Source organism: Symphalangus syndactylus, chromosome Y (assembly GCF_028878055.3).
Source record: "Symphalangus syndactylus isolate Jambi chromosome Y, NHGRI_mSymSyn1-v2.1_pri, whole genome shotgun sequence".
NCBI classification, from domain to species: Eukaryota; Metazoa; Chordata; class Mammalia; order Primates; family Hylobatidae; genus Symphalangus; species Symphalangus syndactylus.
Window position 1 is genome coordinate 12,525,526 of NC_072448.2, and position 21,133 is coordinate 12,546,658.

The 21,133-nt window shown below is 36.2% G+C and overlaps 1 protein-coding gene across 4 annotated transcripts in view; it reads left to right on the forward strand.

The window, feature by feature from the left end:
- Window positions 1-21,133, forward strand: part of LOC129476698 (neuroligin-4, X-linked-like) — a 336,078-nt gene that overhangs the window by 210,571 nt on the left and 104,374 nt on the right. For all 4 annotated transcript variants that reach the window (XM_063635436.1, XM_055269581.2, XM_055269583.2 and 1 more), the window contains one exon: window positions 3,510-3,662. In XM_063635436.1, coding sequence (XP_063491506.1) covers window positions 3,510-3,662 — 153 coding nt within the window. The remainder of the gene's footprint in view (window positions 1-3,509; window positions 3,663-21,133) is intronic.

Here is a 21,133-nt window from a genome sequence, read left to right on the forward strand (position 1 = left end):
TCTCTTTTTTTAAAACTCACATTAGCATTTTTTGCAATAGCATCATTTTAACCCCCAACTGCATATCCACAGTATAACTAATATTTTTTTACAAGTAACATAGTAACATTTTGAATTTGTTCTTCTTGAAATCTTTATGTTTATATGCATTTTGCATTTCCCTATCTCATTTTTTTGAAATCCAAATGTAACCAATTTCAAGTTTTTGTGTTACATTCATTTTTTTTTTTTTTTACTAGGTAGCATCTTTCTCTTTTCTGGATTTCTTGCAAACATGTTGTTTCTGAATTCTCTTTCATCCCTTTATTTTCCTTTTGAATATCACCCCAGGAACCAACATAAAGAGAAACGCAGGTTTCTCTTTTTTTTTTTATTTCAACCTGTTTTTCCTCCACTTATTTAACTCTAGTACACTTTTGTGTGCTTCTTTATTTTCTTCTTGTATAGAAACCACTGTCATTTTTAACCCCAGTTACCATATACTGGAAACAAATTACTGTGTGAAGTATAAACATTGTTTCTATACGTGAAAATAGTAATGAAATACTGTTTACAGAGAAGGCCACCATTTTTATTTTTATTTTTTTGGCTTGGTCACAAGAAGAAAAAATAGAATTTTAAAGTATGCATGTATAGTCTCTTTTCTCCCTTCCGAATGTTATTTTGTAAGTTAATATACTACTTTGGAGCTTCAGTCTTCCTAATTAGTTTTGCAAACTGTAAAACTCTGCAGCATCTTAGAATAATTTTTTCATGAGACTGAAATTTCAATTTTGTTTGTTTGGTTTGGTATTCTTTGCAAACATATTGATTCCAACATAGGCATCCAATAATCTGCTCACAGTGAAGTACATCAAAAAGCATTTTAACAAGATGCTGTTGTTAACGAGCCCTGATGCTTTCAGTACTGCCTTTTACAACATTTATAGAAAAATAATAAGAAGTAGCTCAGAACCGAAAAAGGACAAAAAGCTAGCTATGTGCATCTTCGTTTTCACATCACGGTTGTTTGAAAACATGTTTCTCCTTAAAATGTTTTATTGCTGTAAAGTTTCTTTTTTAAGGTGACAAAATTGCTCAATAGATTATCTAGCACTAGTGGAAATATTTTTCATAAAGATGGAAGGTCTGAACAGTCATGCAGAAAACATACACAGTGTGTTTTTCTCCCCTTTGTGTAGAAGAAATTTGTTTTTGTTTTTGTTGTTTTAAAAGAGGAGAAGCAACAAGAAAGTACTCAAGCAAGCCCTTCCTCATTGATAAGGCTCTATACAATTAGTTAACTGCACATTTTTTCCCATCTGGGTAGCAAAATGTAGGGAATTCTATTTATTTTTCCTAAACAATAAGGCCCTGGCTGGACCTTTGGGCCTCTGTCTGAAATGCCAAGCCCAAAAGTGAGTGTTGCATTATCCTTGCTGGTCAAGCCCCATTTCCTTGAAAGCATCTTTTGACCAATTCTTGTAGTTGCTCCCCTCCTTGCTTATCTTCATAAATCAACTGTTCTCCAAGAAAAGAAGTATTGCCAACACTCTTTTCATGCCTGGTCTTCCCCTAACATTTTGATTATTACTGAGCTCACAGGGTTGTCATTGCCTCTCTAAGAGGTCTCAATTCTGATGGTGGTAGAAGTTCAGGTACCCCTTCTTTGATAAACGCTTCCAAATGCCTGACATTTTATCAGTATTGAGCAAATACATAAAAATGAAATAAACTTTTGTTCTCTCATACCTTATACTGCTCTAATTTGTGTCCTGTTTGGTCTCCTCTAACATATTTCCTTTTGATAATTATGATCTGTTTTCACATTATTCCCGGTGAATGTTTATCACCATGAAAACGCCATCTAATTTTCTCTTAATATTGATAAGCTGTGAGTTTTTGACTTTGCTTTAATATAACAACTGGTTATTACTTCCACAAGTTCAAGAGAATCTTGTTCTATGTTTTATGAAAGGTAAGAGATGTTAATTTCACATATTTTCAAAAGGAGCACTTTAAAGCAGCCCCTCAAAATCTCAACTTATTCTTTTTACCACAATTTACTAGCCAACCGCTTGTAGTGGTAAAGGAAATGAGGCCAAAAATAGGAAATTAGGAACCAGAAAGAAGAAGTGGATCATGAGAAAAGCCATTTCTTATTCATATAGCAGAAGACATGTTCCCATAGAGTATGATGAATAAGTGATTAATCAAAGATTTTTACTTTATATTTGAATTTTATATGAGAAAATAAAAGACACTTTTCTACCGTGGATTAAATATCTGCAAATAAATACTAGGGTAACTTGACACTCTTTTGTGTGCTTTACTGTGACCAACGGGTATGTCATGTCTTGTGTATGCACCCAGTAAAATTGTGATCATAATTCATTCAAATTGGAGCCACCATCCAAACGATGGTAATTCATATCCTCAGAATTCCTTTCTCATATTTCAAAAGTGTCCCTGCGAATTATGAGGGGAAAAAATCTTTTTAAAGAAAAAAGTGAAAATAAATATGCATGGATACTTGGATTTTTCTTTTAGCAACAAAGACACACACACATACACACACATATCTGTATCTAGAAATGTTTATAGGGGAAGTCAGTTTTCTGAAGATTAAATGCAGCCCTAATGGCAGATTAATGTTATAAATATGTTGTTTTAATCTCAAGTTTTCAGAGAGCAGACTCCGCAGATAGTCTCTAACTTTCTATCATTACAAATCACTATTTTTATATCATTCTTAATTTAAATAATAAAGTAAATTATGAAGAATAATCATTGGTCACCGGTCACCATGGGAGTTTATAGTCCCTGTGAAAATATAAAGCGTTTAAATAATTTGGATTCTTTTACCATTTTTTATTACATCTCTTTAATTTTTGTCACTTACATATGTTAGGGTGATAATAATACTATAATCACTGGAACATCTTTTCTTTTTTTCCCCATTTCTGTTCTGTTAATAATTTTTATCTATAGCTTTTGCTTTCTTGTCATTATCTCTCCCTTATCTATCATCGATAGTTTCACTATTTTTAAGTTTTTATTGTTAAATTGAAGATGAATCTCTATAGTTACTTGTGAATTAAGATGCAGCTAAGTTAAAATTAAGTATAATTTTGAAGCTGATTTTACATTTAACTAGATGATTAAATATATTTTGTCAGGTGCTTCTTCAATTTAAATCAAATTTTATGGTTTCAGCAAACTTTAGGAAATATGTACTTTACCTAAAAACTTTTCTTTTAGTGCTTTAGATATATACAGAAGCTTAAATGAGTAGAGTATCCCAAACATCCAGATGCTTCTCAAAATAGCATTTCCAGAAACAGAAAATGTAATAGCATTAGTCATGTTCCTTAGAAGCTCTTATCAAGTGTCATATCTTCCATAAAAATTAACTTGCTTACTTCAAGTCAAAATAAGGAAATCAGTGAATCTCCTTTGTTCTTAATTTAGTATAGTGAATGAGACAGTAAGATTCTTTACTGTGTTTCCTTACTTGGCTTTTTTTCCAGATATTCATGAACAGAACAGTAAGAAGCCAGTTATGGTCTATATCCATGGGGGATCTTACATGGAGGGCACCGGTAACATGATTGATGGCAGCATTTTGGCCAGCTATGGGAACGTCATCGTTATCACCATTAACTACCGTCTGGGAATACTAGGTAAGTGATTTCATCATGTGAACGACTGAGCAAGAGGAAACATGAAAGTTCCACTTCTTATTTTGACAGGACTCATGGATTTGAATCCTGATTAATTCCGCTTTACGGCATTTACTTTATGTGATCAGATACGTTTTTTCCTTTTATTATCTTCATGCAGCATGACCATTTTATTGTTTTATTATGATTTTTTTCCTTTCACTTCTGATCCAATAATTTTTTTCTTGTGGAAGTTGAATCCTTTCTTAAAAAAATGGCCACTTCAAGTTCATCAAGATAAAATGAAATTTTATTTAAAGCATGTTTCTTCTTTGGAATTAAATGAATGTGTATTTATCTACAGAAGTGTGTATAATGAGCACATATTTTGTGATATGATAATTAGTAATGGCCATAGATCTTAGCTTTCTGGTCTGATCGTGTTACTATATGAATTAGTATATTGTGTGGGGGAAAAGATTTTATCCAGTTCCCTAATTGATTATGTTGAGGCTTTGGAAGTTCTGCTGTTTAGGTTCCATTTGCTGACTTTTTTTTGCATGTACAATTGAAGGCCAAGTACATGGAAACTCAAGTTTAGCTCCTCCTTGTTTAGATGTTTCATTCATTGTCTTCTAACTGTGAGTTGGAAAATTAAGTTACAACTTCAGGGTAAAATTTCAATACCTTCTTAGATGACCTTTCCTGCTCTTGGTTAGTTTGTGAATAATATTCCTAGACCTGTAAAAACATTTGTTTTCTGGGTAAAAATCCATTAAAATGATATAGAAAATAAAATTTTAACAAATTATTCAATTTACTATATGTAGGTTAGCTTGAATGGAGTTATTTTATATTTGTTGCATGCATTTGATCTTGAATTAAAACCTACAGTTTAAGAAAATCTGCATACCTTTATATTTTTAACAGACTGTCAGAGTTATAAAAGCAAAACATTAGAGCTCTACAGTATAATTTTTTTTCTTTAGATCTTCCATGGGCATTTAAAATCACTCATTATGAAGAGACCATAAACCATGGTTTTCTAAGAGGTGTGCTGAATTTTGCAACTGGCTGGCATGTTTTCTAAATGATCCCATAATCTTGGTGCATTAGTTTTTTTTCATAACAAATCATGACAAATGTTATCTTTAAACAAGAAGAATTTACTTTCTCATAATTTGGGAAACCAGATGTTCAAAATAAAGGTGTTGGCAGGACTGTCTTTCCCTGGGTAGCTCCAGAACAAGATTCTTTCTTGCCTTTTCAGCTTCTGGTGTCCCTGGTGTTTGTTGCTATCTTCACAACACTGTCTTTCCTGTATTGTATGTGTCATCTCCTTTTCTTTTCCTTTCTTTTCTTTTCCATTTTTTGTGGGGGTGGTGGGGGGACAGAATCTCTGTCACCCAGGCTGGAGTCAGTGGCATGATCTTGGCTCACTGCAACCTCTGCCACCCAGGTTCAAGCAATTCTCCGGCCTCAGCCTCCTGAGTATCTGGGATTACAGGCACCCACCACCATGCCCAGCTAACTTTTATATTTTTTTAGTAGTCATGGAGTTTCACCATGGTGGCCAGGCTGGTCTCAAATTCCTGACCTCAGGTAATCCACCCCTGTTGGCCTCCCAAAGTACTAGGATTACAGGTGTTGATGACCTTGCCAGGCCTCCTTTCGTTGTAAGGATACCAGTCACTGGATTTAGGGTTTATCCTAAATTCAGGATAATTGTATCTGAAGATCTTTAACTAATTACATCTGCAAAGATCCTATCTTCAAATAGGATCACATTCATAGTTTCCAGGTAGAAATGTATTTTTGGAGAATATTGGTCAACCCACTCCACCCAATCCATGATTATTTCAATATGTATGTGTCAATATAGGTACTTTCAGATGCTTTCATTCCATATGTGTGCACAACCACTGTGTTCAGGATTCCACCTTGCTTTCTACTTACTAGGCCACACTCTGGTAAGATGATCTGAGGACAGTCTGGAATTCTTCTCTTTGCATTCAAATAATATAGTCATGCAGTATCTACAAGTTTATTCCCTGAGCCTTTAAAACTTCTCCATCAGTTTGACAAGGAGCAAAAGTGTTTTTCCCCATTTGTAACAAAACTTGTGCTTGTGCTTCAGCAATACACAGAGCTATATTTCACATTTCCTTCTTAAATTACAGGGCTATAAATATAATACAAAACCTTTACCTTGCTGTATTATTTCCACCTTTTCCCTCTATTACTAATTCTGATTACAAATGCTTATTAATGTTCTACCTTGGAATTGCAATTTGGGCATATGCCATCTGAAAATGGAGGTTCCTAAAAATTAATATCAAAGATTAATGCAGGTTTTATAGAAGGGACTTATTCAAATATATCTACCATTTTAACGTGACTCGTGGACTTTTAATGAAACGAATGTCCTTGTAATGCCTAATTTTTTTCTTAAAATCAACTATGTCATAGCCTTCTCTTTAAAACATATCTGATTTGCCAGAACCCAAGATTTGTGAGATGGTGTTATTTTTTATTTTTACTCTTTCTCCACCCCACAGTACCAGGAAGAGATTATGTAACATCCTTTCCTGGTTTTAAAGACAGGTGAATAATGATTATGTAACATGCAAACAAGTTAGGTGTGTTAAAGAAGGTGGTATTAATGGTGTCTGACTCACAGATGCCAGCCTGACCTCTACTGGTGTTAGGACCTATATTCTGGTAAGATCCAACTTTAGGCCATAGATTACAGGACCTAGGTGTATAAAAATGGTACCTAAACCCCATAAAATCTTAGTTCACTGATCAGCAGGAGAGATACTTTTCTTCCAAATGATACCATCATATGCATCTCCAGCAGACTGTTAGGTTGGTGGAAAGAAAAATGGCCATTATAGAGAAGTTCTTCAGACTTTTAAAAATTTCCTAGGATTATGCCAGTGATTCCTACTGTAGAGGCAAAGATATATGTATTTCTGAATTTGAGATGTTAGATATTGGTAGAGATTCATCTTTTGAATGCAGATAAACTTGCTTTACTTTTTGCCAGCCTGAATGCTCTCATTTGCCACAGGTTGGCCAGCTTAAGTATAAAGGGTTTTATGGGTAATGTTAACAGAAGGTTTTTATAGTACCAAAATTTATTTCTGTTTTTATTATCCTATTTCAGAAAGTTTCTTAACTTTGAGATACTTTATGTTCGGGAATAATAGCTCTGGTGCAAGTATAGATTAATAGATTATTAAACACTTTAAGATATACATGGAAGAGTACAAATAGGATATTATTCCTGATTCCCATTTACTATTTCTTTAATTTACAGTGGAATTTTTGTTTATACTAACTTTTGAAGATACCAATGATAAGAAGTTAACAGTGCTTGCCTTTTATAATTTTTTCAGAGCTTATCCATTTGAAGTTCAAATTTGGAAACTTTCCTTTTGTTCTTTGGGAAACAGACATTATTGCTATTCAAAATGGGTAATCCCTAAATTGATGTAGAAAAAGATATTTGAGGCTGGATGCAGTGGCTCATATCTGTTATCTTAGTACATTGGGAGGCTAAGGCAGGAGGACCACTTGAGGCCAGGAGTTTGAGACCAGCCTAGACAATATGACAAAACTCCATCTCTACTGAGAATACAAAAATTAGCTGGGCATGGTGTCACACACCTATAATCCCAGCTACCTGGGAGGCTGAGGTGCAGGAATCAGTGGAGCCTGGGAGGTGGAGTTTGCAGTGACAGATTCACCACCTTACTCCACCCTGGGCAACAGATCAAGACTGTGTTTCAAAAAAAAAAAAAACAACAAAGAAAGGAAAAGAAATTTGAGATATTCATATTGTCCAAAAAGTATAATTCAAATACTTAATGCAGAAGGTAGTAGCATCACTAACTTACTGACCCATTCATCAATTATAACAGAGGGAAGGTTCTATGTTAGTGTCTTAGAGGCTGATTGAGCTAGGGGATACCATTTTAAGTATCAGGTTCATGGAAGAGATTCAGGAGGTCTAAATAGAGGGGTCTACAATTAGGAAGCACCCTCAATCCCACCCCTGAATTCCTGACAACAACACTAAGCAGCAGAGAGATATTTCCTGATCTCAGCAGTCAAGACAATGGTACTGTAGGTTGCTAGATAAATGTGATTTGTGTAGTCACTCACCTGCAAGTTGCAGGCAAGATAATATTTACCTGCACTCCCACCAGAAATTAGCCCTAATTGACTGCTTTTAATCAGAACATGACATTCCAAGCTCTTATACATGGTTAGCAATATATCCCACATGCTTCACTTTGTGATTCGTTATTGCATTGGTATAACTGGACATGGAATGCATTTGAAACTGAGCCTCAAGTTCAAAGTACCATAGAACCTAAAGAGAAAATGTAAGAGAGACAAAACAGAAGAAAAATGCCAAATTGAGAGTTATTATTTAGTTGTGTTCATTCTGTGAACAGAGAGCAGATTCTCTTGGATCTGGCTGAAGTAGGAGCCGCTGGTGTGTGAAAGTGGTTTATGTCTTCATACATGTTCCCATGGGCCTATACAACCAATCTCATTTGACAAATGAAAAACGAAGGCTTGTGATCAGGGTCACAAAACTTGACAGTGGCAGAAGTGGATGCAATTTCCAGTCAAATCTATGACTCAATCCATCTTGGCCACAATCATAGTGCAAATCAGTTGCTCTGTTTCCAGTCAGTACCCACACACCAGAAGGTCTGCTCTTTAAGGGCATGAATTTTTGTTGTTTGGTTCATTGTTGAATGTTTGGAGCTTGAACCAGTACATTGAAAGTCTTAATTGTTGACATTCTCAGTAATGCAAAATAAATTGCGTTCTTGGATCATTGACATCATATCCATTAGGATGGCTGTTAATAAAGTAAACATAAAATAAGAAGTTGTGATGGAGATGTGGAGAAACTGGAACTCTTTCACATAGCTGGTTGGCATGTAAAATTGTACAATCCTTGTGGGAAGCTCTTAGGCTGTTCCTCAAAAAAGTAAACATAGAACTACCATATGTGATCCAACAATTATACCTCTGGGTATATACTCAAAAGAATTGAAAGCAGGTATTCCAGGAGATACTTGTACACTCAAATTCTTAGCCATGTTTTCTCAATAGCTAACAGGTGAACTTTTGAAATAGCAAACGGCCCAGTGATGGAAGAATGGATAAAAAAGTGATGTATATGTATATATGTATGTGTGTGTGCACAAATACAAACACATACACTACTGAAATGGAATGTTATTCATCTGTAAAAAGGAAGGAAATTCTGATACATGCTACAATATAAATAAACCTTGAGGACATCATTCTAAGAGAAATAAGCTTCAAGCTATTCACAAAAGGACAAATGCTATATTATTTTACCAATATGGGGTTCCACCTAGAGTTGTCAAATTCATAGAGACAAAAAGTTGAAAGGTGGTTGTGTGAGGCTAGAAGACAAAATGGAAAATTATTTTCTAATGGATAGAGTTTCATTTTTGAAAGGTATAAAATCATTTAGAAGTGGATGGTGGGGATAGTTGGACAATAATGTGACTGTTCGTAAGGCCACTCAATTATACACCAAAAAAATAGCTAAAATGATAAAATTTCATGTTATTGATATTGTATCACAAAAAAGAAACCATTATGATATCTGCGATTTAATTGACTCATTGTAATCATTACCATGTTACGTCATGTTCAGTATCTCATATCTAGCAATATTGGAATGGACATGGTAATTTTTGAGTGGTAGAAACTCATGTAACTTTTAAAAAAACACATCTGTATGTAGTCACATACTCTTATATTTCTTGGAAGTGAAATCATACTCTCTATATCTCATTTATTTCTCCTAGCAAAATGTTTACAAAGTTTTCAAGATTCATCCACATTGTAGCATATATCTGTCAGTACTGCATACTGGTTTGTGGCTGGATACTGTTCCATTGTATGATAGACCACATTCTGTTATATATCTGTTTTTCATTTGATGGACATTTGGGTTTAATTCACACAGAAATAAAGTAGACTAGTGGTTGTTGGTTCAGGGATGAGAACCATAGGGAATCAGCATGTCATGGTTACAGAGTTTCCATTTGTGAAGAAGAAAGAGTTCTAGAGATAGATTCACAAAAATGTGAATTACTGAATTTCGTCGAACAGAACAGCACACTTTAAAATGGTTCACACTATGTTATGTGAATTTCATCTTAAATAGAGGAAAAATACAGTCTGAAGTTGTCATGTACTTCACTAGGATGATCTCTTTAAAAGTGTAGGAAAGAAATTAGTTTCCATCAAAGTCCTTAAAAAAGCATATAAACAAACTAAACAACAATCAATTAAAACATGTCAATGTACCTCACAGCATCCTTAAAGGGGAAGACTAAACTATACTTCTCAGGGATCCCTTCTTCCTTATCTGTTACTTTCAGAGGCACTTTAGCTTAGGATTTAATTTGACTATTCACAACCCCAAGGTGTCCATTTGATCTCACAGCAAACTTGAGTTAGACTTTGACCAGGGAAACACTTTACTTTAAGAAATAGTAGAAAGGAGAAAATTTTATACATATCCAGTTTCTATCCATTTCATTACGCATGTGGTGAGAACTTAAGTGTTGTAAGCATGCCACTTGCAGGGCCCTGGGCTCACAGCTACATGCTATATTTTGTATTTGCATCCACGGTTTTGTTAGCAAATGTATATACTTGCTGACAAAATACATGTTTTAAGAAATAAAATTATTTTAAGAACAAAATAATAATGTGTTTTAAGAAAACATGCTTTTATTTACCTTTTATTTTTCATTTAAAAAAAAGTTTATGTGCTGGGCACGGTGGCTCATGCCTGTAATCCAGCACTTTGGAAGCCCTAGGCAGGTGGATCAAGATGTCCAGAGTTTGAGACCAGCCTGGCTATTATGGTGAAATCCCATGTCTACTAAAATTACAAAAATTAGCCAAGCATGGTGGCGCACACCTGTAGTCCCAGATACTTGGGAGGCTAAGACAGGAGAATCACTTGAAGCCAGAAGACAAAGGTTGCAGTGAGCCAAGATCACGCTACTACACTCTGACCTAGGTGTCAGAATGAGACTTCATCTAAAAAAATGTTTATGAATTTATGAATGTTAGAAATTCAGTTTTGTTACATGAGTATATTCATAGTCGTGATCTCTGGGCTTATACTGCACCCATCACCTGAATAGTGGAACCTGTATTCAGTAGGTATTATTTCATCATTCATGCCCCTTCCACATCCTCGTATTTTGTAGCCTCCAGTGTCTATTATTCCATTCTGTATGTTAATGTGTACCTGCTGATTAGCTTCCACTTACAAGTGAGAACATGCAGTATTGAACTTTCTGAGTTATTTCACTCACGATAATGAGTTCCACCCAGTTTCATCCATGTCCCTGCAAACACATAATTCATTCTTTTTTATGACTGACTACTGAGTTATATTCCATAGATATATAAACTATGGTATATATAAACATTTATGTATCCAGTTATCCAGTCATTTGTTATGGACACTTAGGTTGATTTCATGACTTTACTATTGTGAATAGTGCAGTGATAAACATATGAGTACAGGTCTCTTTTTAATAGAACAATTTCTTTTCCTTTGGGCAGAAACCCACTACTGGGATTGCTGAACCAAATTATATGTGTGTGTGTGTGTGTGTGTATATATATATATATATATATATATATATATATATATATATATATAGTTCTTGTTTGTTTTTTTGAGATAGAGTCTCACTCTGTCACCAGGCTGGAGTGCAGTGGCATGACATTGGCTCACTAAAAACTTCATGTCCCAGGTTCAAGTGATTCTCCAGCCTCAGCCTCCTGAGTAGCTGGGATTACAGACATGCACCACCATGCCCAGCTAATTTTTGTGTTTTTAGTAGGGACGGGGTTTCACCATGTTGGCCAGGATGGTCTCGATCTCTTGACCTTGTGATCTGCTCACCTTGGCCTCCCAAAGTGCTGGGATTACAGGCGTGAGCCACCACGCCTGGCCCCAAATGGTAGTTCTATCTTAAGTTATTTGGGAAATCTCCATACTGTATTCCATAGAGGTTGTATTAATTTACCTTCTCACCAACAGTGTATAACTGTACCCTTTTCTCACCATTCTTGCCAACATATGTTGTTTATTGACGTTTTTCAAAATGTCATTCATTTCCACATTTTATTATAATTCCTTAAAATTATGACTTTTAACAAAGAGAAGGAAAAGATACAGTTGGTAATTTTTTTAAGTGCTATATAATTTCAGTTAGAAAGCCACAGATAAGTCCCGTGCTGAAGAGAGGTGGGTAAAATAGCACAAGTTTGAAATAAAGTAAATTTGAGAAGACAAAGTTGTTTTTAGGGTGATAAAAATGTTTGATGTTTAAACTTGGTCTAGTTTTTCTAACTTTTACGGTATTCTTCACACTTACCCAAACCGCAGACAACAAAAGTGAGATATGGCAGTGATTGGGGATCCTGTTCCAATGCAGATACCAGAGATTCTCTTACTGGAATGATGAATGTTAACAGTTATGCTGCATGTGGAAGTAAAACGCTTTCCTCCAAAAAAAAAAAAAAAAAAGACCAATAAATACATAGCTTTGGCCTTTAAGGTCATATCAACCAATGGTTGACCCAAAGTCTGCCCTGGTGTGTTGACAGACTTCAGTCTTTCTTCCTGTGATATGAGTTCAGGTAATAGAAACTCAGGGAAGAGACCTTTGCTTTCTTCTTTTATGGGTCCAGACTTTAGCAGATAAGCAACATTAGAGAAAAACTTCCTCCTGCATTTTGGGGTCACAGAGGATTGAAAGACAAGAGGGAGTGAGAGAAGATGAGAGATCTTGAAGCTTCTTCTTCAGTTCAACACATCAAAGCACCATATGTTGGAGTATGGATTTCTGAGTCCCAACAGCTGGGTAGTGAAGACCACCCAGGGCTGTGTGTTGAGGATTCTGATGCAGACAGTCAAGGCTCACTTCTCTGGGAGGAAGCTAAATGCCACTCAGGAACACATCCCCATCTCAAATGTATTTGTTATATTGATGACAGTTGGCACTCAGACAGCATGCCTCCCTTGTGGTTTCAACCATTGGTTGACATGACCTTAAAGGCCAAAGCTATGTATTCATTGGTCCATTTTTTTGAGGAATGCATTTTACTTCCACAGTACAGCAAAGCTGTTAACCATTCTTCATGCCAGTAAGAGAATCCTCAGGATCTGCATTGGAACAGGATCCTCAATCACTGTGTTATCTCACTTTTGTTGTTTGTTTTGTTTTAATTTGTTTTATGTTTTACAAATAATCTGAAGGTAAAATATAATTGATAAAAGCAGTTATCTTGTGATATCAGGATAAGTAAACTAGTGCAGTTCAAGCAACATCTAACCAAGTGTCATTTTCTTGCTGGGTTGCAATATTGATAGGCACATGGGATAATATCTCATGTAGATCCTGATCGTAGATCAATGCATCTTGATCCTGCATCTTGACCCTCTTCTCAGTGGGCTACATTTATGCCTAAAGAAAAATATTGCATCATTCCTCAAGAACATGAAACATTACAATCTGCAGAGCAAATTACCAGCAGGAGAAAATGTTACCAAATATTCAAAAGCATGCTTTTTGTGTGAATGATCTTGAAGCTCCACGTAATGAGAGAAACAGGGTTAGGAGTGCATAAGCCAAGAACCTTATTTGACCCAGCAAATTCTGGTTTCTAAAACTCTACTCATGCAGTGCCAGGAGGAAAATAACCAATTGGCATCACTTAATGTTTAGTGATAGAAAAAGGAAAGCATGCCTTTGTTCATTTTCTACTCTTCTCATTTCCTGCCTCACAATTCCTATCAAATGAAATGGTACATTTTCATTTTCTGTATATAACTTGTAGTATTTTTGTGAATAGATGATGTGCTTAACATATTGCTGTTCATTTATGAGAAAAGATACTCTTGCTATCGTCAAAAGAGAGTGCCCATTTGAGAAATATCTAGTGTATGAGGACAAGTTTTATTTTCATTTTTCCCTTGTCTTTATATTTTAAATGTAGTTATAAAATGAGAGAATATGGGATCACAAAGAAATGTGAAATTCATAATTAATAAATGTGATTTTCTATTTGTTTTAGGTATACAAGAGGCACATTTGTGTGGGAGCTCAAAAATGTTTAATTATTTTAAATCTCCTTTCACTTATTTAATAAATTTTTTTGAGCTCAGATGCAATCTGTTACACATGTTTCTTGATTTTAGGGAGACTCCATCCCAACATGGAAAATAAACAAGAGACCCTTCTAGTTCTTTACAAGTTTCTTAGTGAAACATGGCACTTCCCTGATGCATTCATGGGTGGGAACTGGAGTGCACAGGTGCTGGAACTTGCTGGCCACTTCAGGGCAGGCAGGGGCAATCTTCATTCACTCACTGCTCCACCCCTCACACGAGGAGAAGCACAGGTGAGAGGGTGCAGCAGCTAAGATGAGCAATTTTGGGTGTCAGCAAGAAGGAACTCCATATCATCCCCACAGCAGCATCTCATAGAGGGTATTTGCTACCCTAGAAGCCCCAGAGGAAGTGTTACAGTGTCCATTTATCTTTGCCATCTGCAGACAGCATGTTAACAGCTCAGTGGTGGGTGGGTGTGACAGCCTTTTGCACCCACACTCATGGCACCCAAGTTCTTGTCTAGCATCCAGGAACAATGAGGTCACAAAAACAAATTGAAAATGGTAAATGCGGGGGATTTTATTGCCAGTGAAAGTAGCTCTCAGGGGGAAGGGAAGCTGGGATAGAGCAGAAAGGTAACCTTCCCTAGAAGTCCAGTCATTCAGGGTCAAAATCCTCTCCAAAGATGCATCATCAAGATGTACTTCTGAAGTCAAGCCACTTCTCTCTGATGTCCAACCATTGTCTCTAATGTCCAGCTGGCATTCCTCTCTGCTGTTTATGCCTAGAGTTTTTTTGAGTACTCAATGAGGGGCAGAGAGGGCCATGAGTGGTTTTGGAAAAGGCAACATTCAAATAAGAAGACAGGAATGTTAGTTCTCACTTTGGGCCATGGTTGCATGCTTTTTGGCTTGAGGGTGGAGCCCTCTCCAGGTATCCACTCTCTTCTGCCCATAATTTCCCTGCCTCCATCCCATTCAGTTTTATATTTATTTTAGGAATGCAAGAGTCACATTTTTATGGAAGTTTGAAAATGTTTAATTATTTTAAATCTCCTTTTGTTCATTTAAGGAATGTCTTTGGAGCTCAGATGTCAACAGGCAAGTCATTACACATGTTTCCTGACTTTAGGGAGCTTCTTCGCTAACGTGAGAAATAAACAGAGTCCCTAGTAATTATTTCCAAGTTTCTTAGGTAACCAATTATGTGTATTCTACACCCATTAGCAGTGAGTGTTCATGTTGTCAAATTTCCACTTGTTCTTAAATGAGATTAAAACACAACAACAACGATGTTTAAAAGTTTCAACTATAAGAATATAAAACCAATGTACATTCTCTTGGGTTTTTCTCCAAGTTTTTCACAGAATTCTTGTTTGCAAAAAACGAGTAGCTGCTTTATCTTCTGAAGAGCTCTGTCTAAAATTAATATGTATACTTTCATAAGCACACTTCATTTTGCAGGTGAAAAATTTTCTCCCAGCAACTGTGTATGATAGTGATTTTCACTATAGTGAAAGTCAGTATTTTTGCTGTAAAGAATGTGCCTCTAAGTTTCACAAGAAGTAATTTAAATTGTGTCATTTCTTAGTAAGCATATTGACTGAATCTCATGTATTTCCACTGATTCCACACTAAACATAAACTCTGTTTTATTTTTACTCCATTTGACTTGGTTATATTGTTTACATAGACACTTTTGTATGTCTAAGCATGCCTGAGCATTATACTACATGGCATGGTAATGCGGTTTGGCTGTGTCCCCACCCAAATCTCATCTTGAATTGCAGTTCCCATAATCCCCTCATGTCATGGGACAGACACAATGGGAGGTAATTGAGTCTTGTGTGTAGTTACCTTCATGCTGTTCTCATAATAGTGAGTTCTCATGAGATCTGATAGTTATATAAGGGGCTTTTCCCCATTTTGCTCAGCACTTTTTGTTGCTACCACCATTTGAAAAAGGATACGTTTGCTTCCCCTTCTACCATGATTTCAAGTTCCCTGAGGACTCCCCAGCCATGCTAAACTGTGAGTCAGTTAAACCTTTTTACTTCATCAATTACCCAGTCTCAAGTATGTCTTTATTAGCAGTGTGAGAATGGACTAATACGGTAAATTTGTTCTGAGAGTGGGGTGCTGCTGTAAAGATACCTGAAAATGTGGAAATGACTTTGGAACTGGGTTAAACCGGCAGAGGTTGTAACAGTTTGGAAGGCACAGAAAGGAAGATATAGGAAAGTTTGGAACTTTCTAGACACTTGTTAAATGGCTTTGACCAAAATGCTAATAGTGATATGGACCATGAAGTCCAAGCTAAGGTGGTCTCTGATGGAGAGGAGGAGCATGTTGGGAAATGGAATAAAAGTGACTCTTGTGATGTTTTAGCAAAGAGACTGGCAGCATTTTGCCCCTGCCCTAGAAATCTGTGGAACTTTGAACTTGAGAGAGATGATTTAGAGTATCTGGTGGAAGGGGAATTTGGGGTTGGAACCCCCATACAGAGTCTCCAGTGGGACACTGCCTAGTGGAGCTGTGAAAAGAGGGGCATACTCCAGACACCAGAATAGTAGATCCACCGACAGTTTGCACCAAGCACCTGGAAAAGCCACAGATGGTCAACGCCAGCTGCTGAAAGCAGGTGGTGTTGAAGAGTGTACTCAGAAAAGCCACAGGTGTGGAGCTTCCTAAAGCCATGGGAGCCCAACTTTTGCATTACTGTAACTTGGATGTGAGACATGGAGTCAAAGATTATTTTAGAGCTTTATAATTTGGCTGCCCCACAGAATTTTAGACTTGCGTGGGGCCTGTAGCCCCTTCATTTTTGTGAATTTCTCACACTTGGAACAGGTGTTTTTTACCCAATGCCTCTACCCCCATTGTGTTTGGAAGTAACTAACTTGCTTCTGATTTTACAGGCTCATAGGCAGAAATCACTTGTCTTGCCACAGGTGAGACTTTGGACTTGGACTTTTGAGTTAATGCTGAATGAGTTAAGACTTTGGGGGACTGTTGGAATGGTACGATTTGTGCTTTGAAGTATGAGGACATGAGATTTGGTAGGGGCTAGGGACTGAAAGTTATGGTTTGGTTGTGTCCGCATCCAAATCTCATCTTGAATTATAGTTTCCCTAATCTCCTCAGGTTGTGGGAGGGACCCAGTGGGAGGTAATTGGATCTTGGGGGCAGATACCCTTATCCTCTTCTCATCATAGTGAGTTTTCTTGACATCTGATGTTTTCAAAAGGGGCTTTTGTCCCATTTGCTCTGCTGTTTTTCCCATTTGCTGCTGCCATGTGAAGAAGGACATTTTTGCTTCCCCTTCTGCCATAATTGTAAGTTTCCTGAGGCCTCTCCAACCCTGTGGAACTGTGGGTTAATTAAATGTCTTTTCTCTATAAATTACCCAGTCTGGGGTATGTCTTCATTAGCAACATGAGAATGGACTAATACTAATATCTATGGCACACAGAAATCTTTCTGGGGAGAAAAAGCATGGTCTACAATATTTTCTTACTCAGAAATAAGGGGATTCTTTGGGAAATCGTCTTCTAGATAAAATCATAGCAAGCTGTGGCAGGAGATTTCTGAAGATCAAACAGCCTTGTACGTGTCTGTAAATATTATCTGAGTCAGAACTCACCATCTAATAAATGCCCCATGTGTTCCAGTTGCCAAATGGTAGGTTTTGAGACAGAATTCACATGTGAGATGAGTCACATAAATTTGCAGGATGTCTGTGAAGGGTCATGGATATCTTTGGTTAGTAACTACCCAACCATTTTCCAAAGTGGACTTGATCTTTGGTATTAGAATTGAGAAGTCCACCTGACCTAAAGAGAATAAGATATCGTCAGGAAGAAACAATATAAAACAAATTTTTATACTGTTCCATTAGCCAAAGGCAGATGATGTCTTAGAGATGTTTGGTTACATAGAGGAGAATGAAATTAAAACACACAAAACAAAGCTATCCTCTTATTAATATGATATACTATATAAGACATACTAATTTACTTAGAAAAGACAATGGTTTAGGGGTACAAAATGCAGTTAGATAGAAGGAATAAATTATAGGATTGATAATGCAGTAGGGAAATGCCTATTTCAAAATAGCTGGAAGAGAAGAATTGGAATATTCCTAACCGAAAGAAAAAATAAATATTTGAGATGATGAATATCCCAGTTACTCTGATTGGATCATTACACATTGTTTACATGGGTGAACATATCACATTTGCCTCTAAAATATGTTCAAATGTATTATATTGATAATAAATAAGTAAATAAATGGCAAAAAATAGCATTTCCAAAAGAATATATTTCTATTAATAACTTTTTAAAGGGAAATAGTCCAGTGAATTGCTATAAGGTTAAAAGACAGAAAGATCCTGTCTATAAAAAACAATAAAAATAAAAATGCATAAATACATTGCTAAAAGGTTAAAGAACTAAAAACCTCTACACATCCATAACTATAGCACCATTCTTGCTGTGGTAACTAGGGTTTTTTTAGGCTTAAATATTTTAATTATATTTCATATTGCTACTTGCTAATAATATAATATGTATTGTATAGCTGATAGACTAATTGGCCTTTTTGTGATGGCTTTTGCTTGCTTGGTGTATGGTAAAATTATTTATGAAACTTTAGGGTAAAAGATTTTTATATTTTCTTTTTTCTTTAGTATTATGGAGTACGGTTCAAACTAACTAGGAAAATTAAAAAACTAAGATATTTTATAATTATACTAATACTATGAGTGATTACAAAAATAACAATAATGGCTTTCACTCTGTTCTCCAGTCCTGTTCAAGATATTTACATGCAATGTCCAACTCAATTCACAAAAGCAATAAAAAGAGAAGATTCTATTTTTTTTCCATTTGTCAAACAGTAAAGCAAAGGTTACAGTCTTTCTTATTGATAACCTGGCAGTGGTCTTTTGGGATATCATTGGAATCCCATTGGTTTTTCTGCAGAGGTACCTGCCATTAAGACTTATTGCCTCAGTGGTTGATATTGGCCATGACTTCTTAAGTAAAAAATTATTTAATGTTAGGGTTTCTGCCTCACTTTTCTAATTAGTGGAGCATTTTGCCTCTCTACAGAAGAGAATCCCGGAAAATGCAAGAGCTGTCCGGTGTTGCTTAGTGTTCCTGATAATATAGTATTTTCAGTAATGTTAAATCATATCCCTATGGCTACAGAGGGGGTCACATTTTTATTCAATTAAATGTCAACACTTGAGAAAAACTTTGATTGTCAGAAAAAACTGAGTGAGATACTCAGCAAATTGTTTAACAGTTGGGGAGTTTGCAATAGTCTATGAAAAACCCTTTTACTTTATAGAGCCAGAGAAATTTTTCATTGACCCTAACACAATGTTGGTTTCACTCAGGGTTGCTAACTTTGCTAATACATTTATCCATATATTGATATAATACCATGCTTGTTGCTTACTTTGAAACAACCAACCATGTTGTCAGAAATGACATTTGTTATCCCATCTCCCTCTTACAAAAATCCTGGGAGATCATAATATCATCTTGATTTTCTTTGAACAAATACCACCAGAGGCCCCCTCTACTTGAATAAAGTTGGGTTTATTGACTGTTTTATGTATTTCTATTATTATTATTATTATTCATTAGAGATAGATAGGATCTTGCTGTGTTGCCCACTCTGGTGTGCAGTTGTGTGATCATAACTCATTACAGCCTCCAACTCCTGGGCTCAAACAATCCTCCCACCTCAGCCTTTTGAATAGCTGGGACTACAGTTGCCTGCCACCATATTTGGCTAATTTTTATTTATTTTTTTTTACAGGTGTGATCTCATTATGTTGTCCAGGCTGGTCTTGAATTCATGACCCCAGATGTTCTTCTCACTTTTGTTGACTCTTTACAACAAGAAAGAATATGTACATAGGGGATGTCTCAGCACAAGGGTAGGAAAGTGTTAGAAAATTGGGGCCTGTTTTAAATGATTTAGAGAGGGTTCTGGAAAACTACGCTTGAATTTGGAATTGATACTATCAGGAAGTGTTGGCAATTCTATGACTGGTTATATTAATCTTAGGTAAGAGAAGGAAAAATGAAGCATAGGTTAAAGCAATGGTTGACAAAGAAACAACAGTCACTGATGATACCAAGGACAGGTGGACACTTGGTCATGTTTGAGTGTTTGGATTAACCACTTTTTTGTGTAAGTGTCCAGACATGATTACAATGTGGTCTTCATTTTGTCTTGTTCTATCATGATCACACAGTGGTTTTTCCTTCTGTCACTGTTCCATTATTATTAGTAGTAGTACAATTATTTATGTTCAATAGAACAATGGCACAGCCTAGCTGCAGGGGACAGGCCAACACCCAGGATTGCCAGGGTTTAGGTGACATTACCAAGTCAGCTGCTGATCACCAGGGACTGCTTTTCTCTTTTGTGAGTAACTGAAAATTAAATAAACTGAGTAACATATCCCAAATCCTACAGACAGTTGGAGGTAATACTGGAGTCTCAATAAAGACTATACAGGAGAGTCTATCCCATTAATCTCCAGGCTTTTCTCTAGGAAACCAAAGGCCAATATTATATGGGTTGCAGAAAAGAGACACCCTATAGTCAACACAATTTCCAGTGGGAGTTAATTTTAATGAGGTTCTTTTTCAGAATTCAAGAAAGCTGGAGAAAAGAGGCATTGTATAACTCACATACCAGGAGGCATCTTCTGTAGCTAGTCAGCAGATGCCTTTTCCATTGGAGGGATGTGATCTTAAGGATAGGAGAATTCCATTTATAACCAAGACCCGTTCATTCATGGGCCTGGCTTGGATAGGGATGGCCCATACCAAGATCTTTGATTCTCGCTTTTATTGTTGCATTCTGTTTGACTGATTCAGATTTGTCCACACTAATATATTTTCTCTGGTTCTGATCATTGTGGCCATGTCTTCCTAGAACAAAGGTCTTGGGTTAATTTTTGCAGAGTAATGACATTCTCAGTGGCAGCTGAATGTAGATCAATATTGCTCCTTCTTATTTTCTTCCAACGGCAACTGAACATGCAAGACACATCAGGTGTAGGGTATGAGATTCCCCAATAGCTAACTTTTCGAATAATAATGAAACATGTAAAGCTAATTCATGCCCTTGAAATCCCAAGGGATAAATTCATATGCATTTTTTCATTTGGGGCTTGAAGAGCCAGATGACATGCAAAAGAAAAATATTGACAAAAGGTATCTTATCATTTATTTTCAATTATTGAGATTGATTT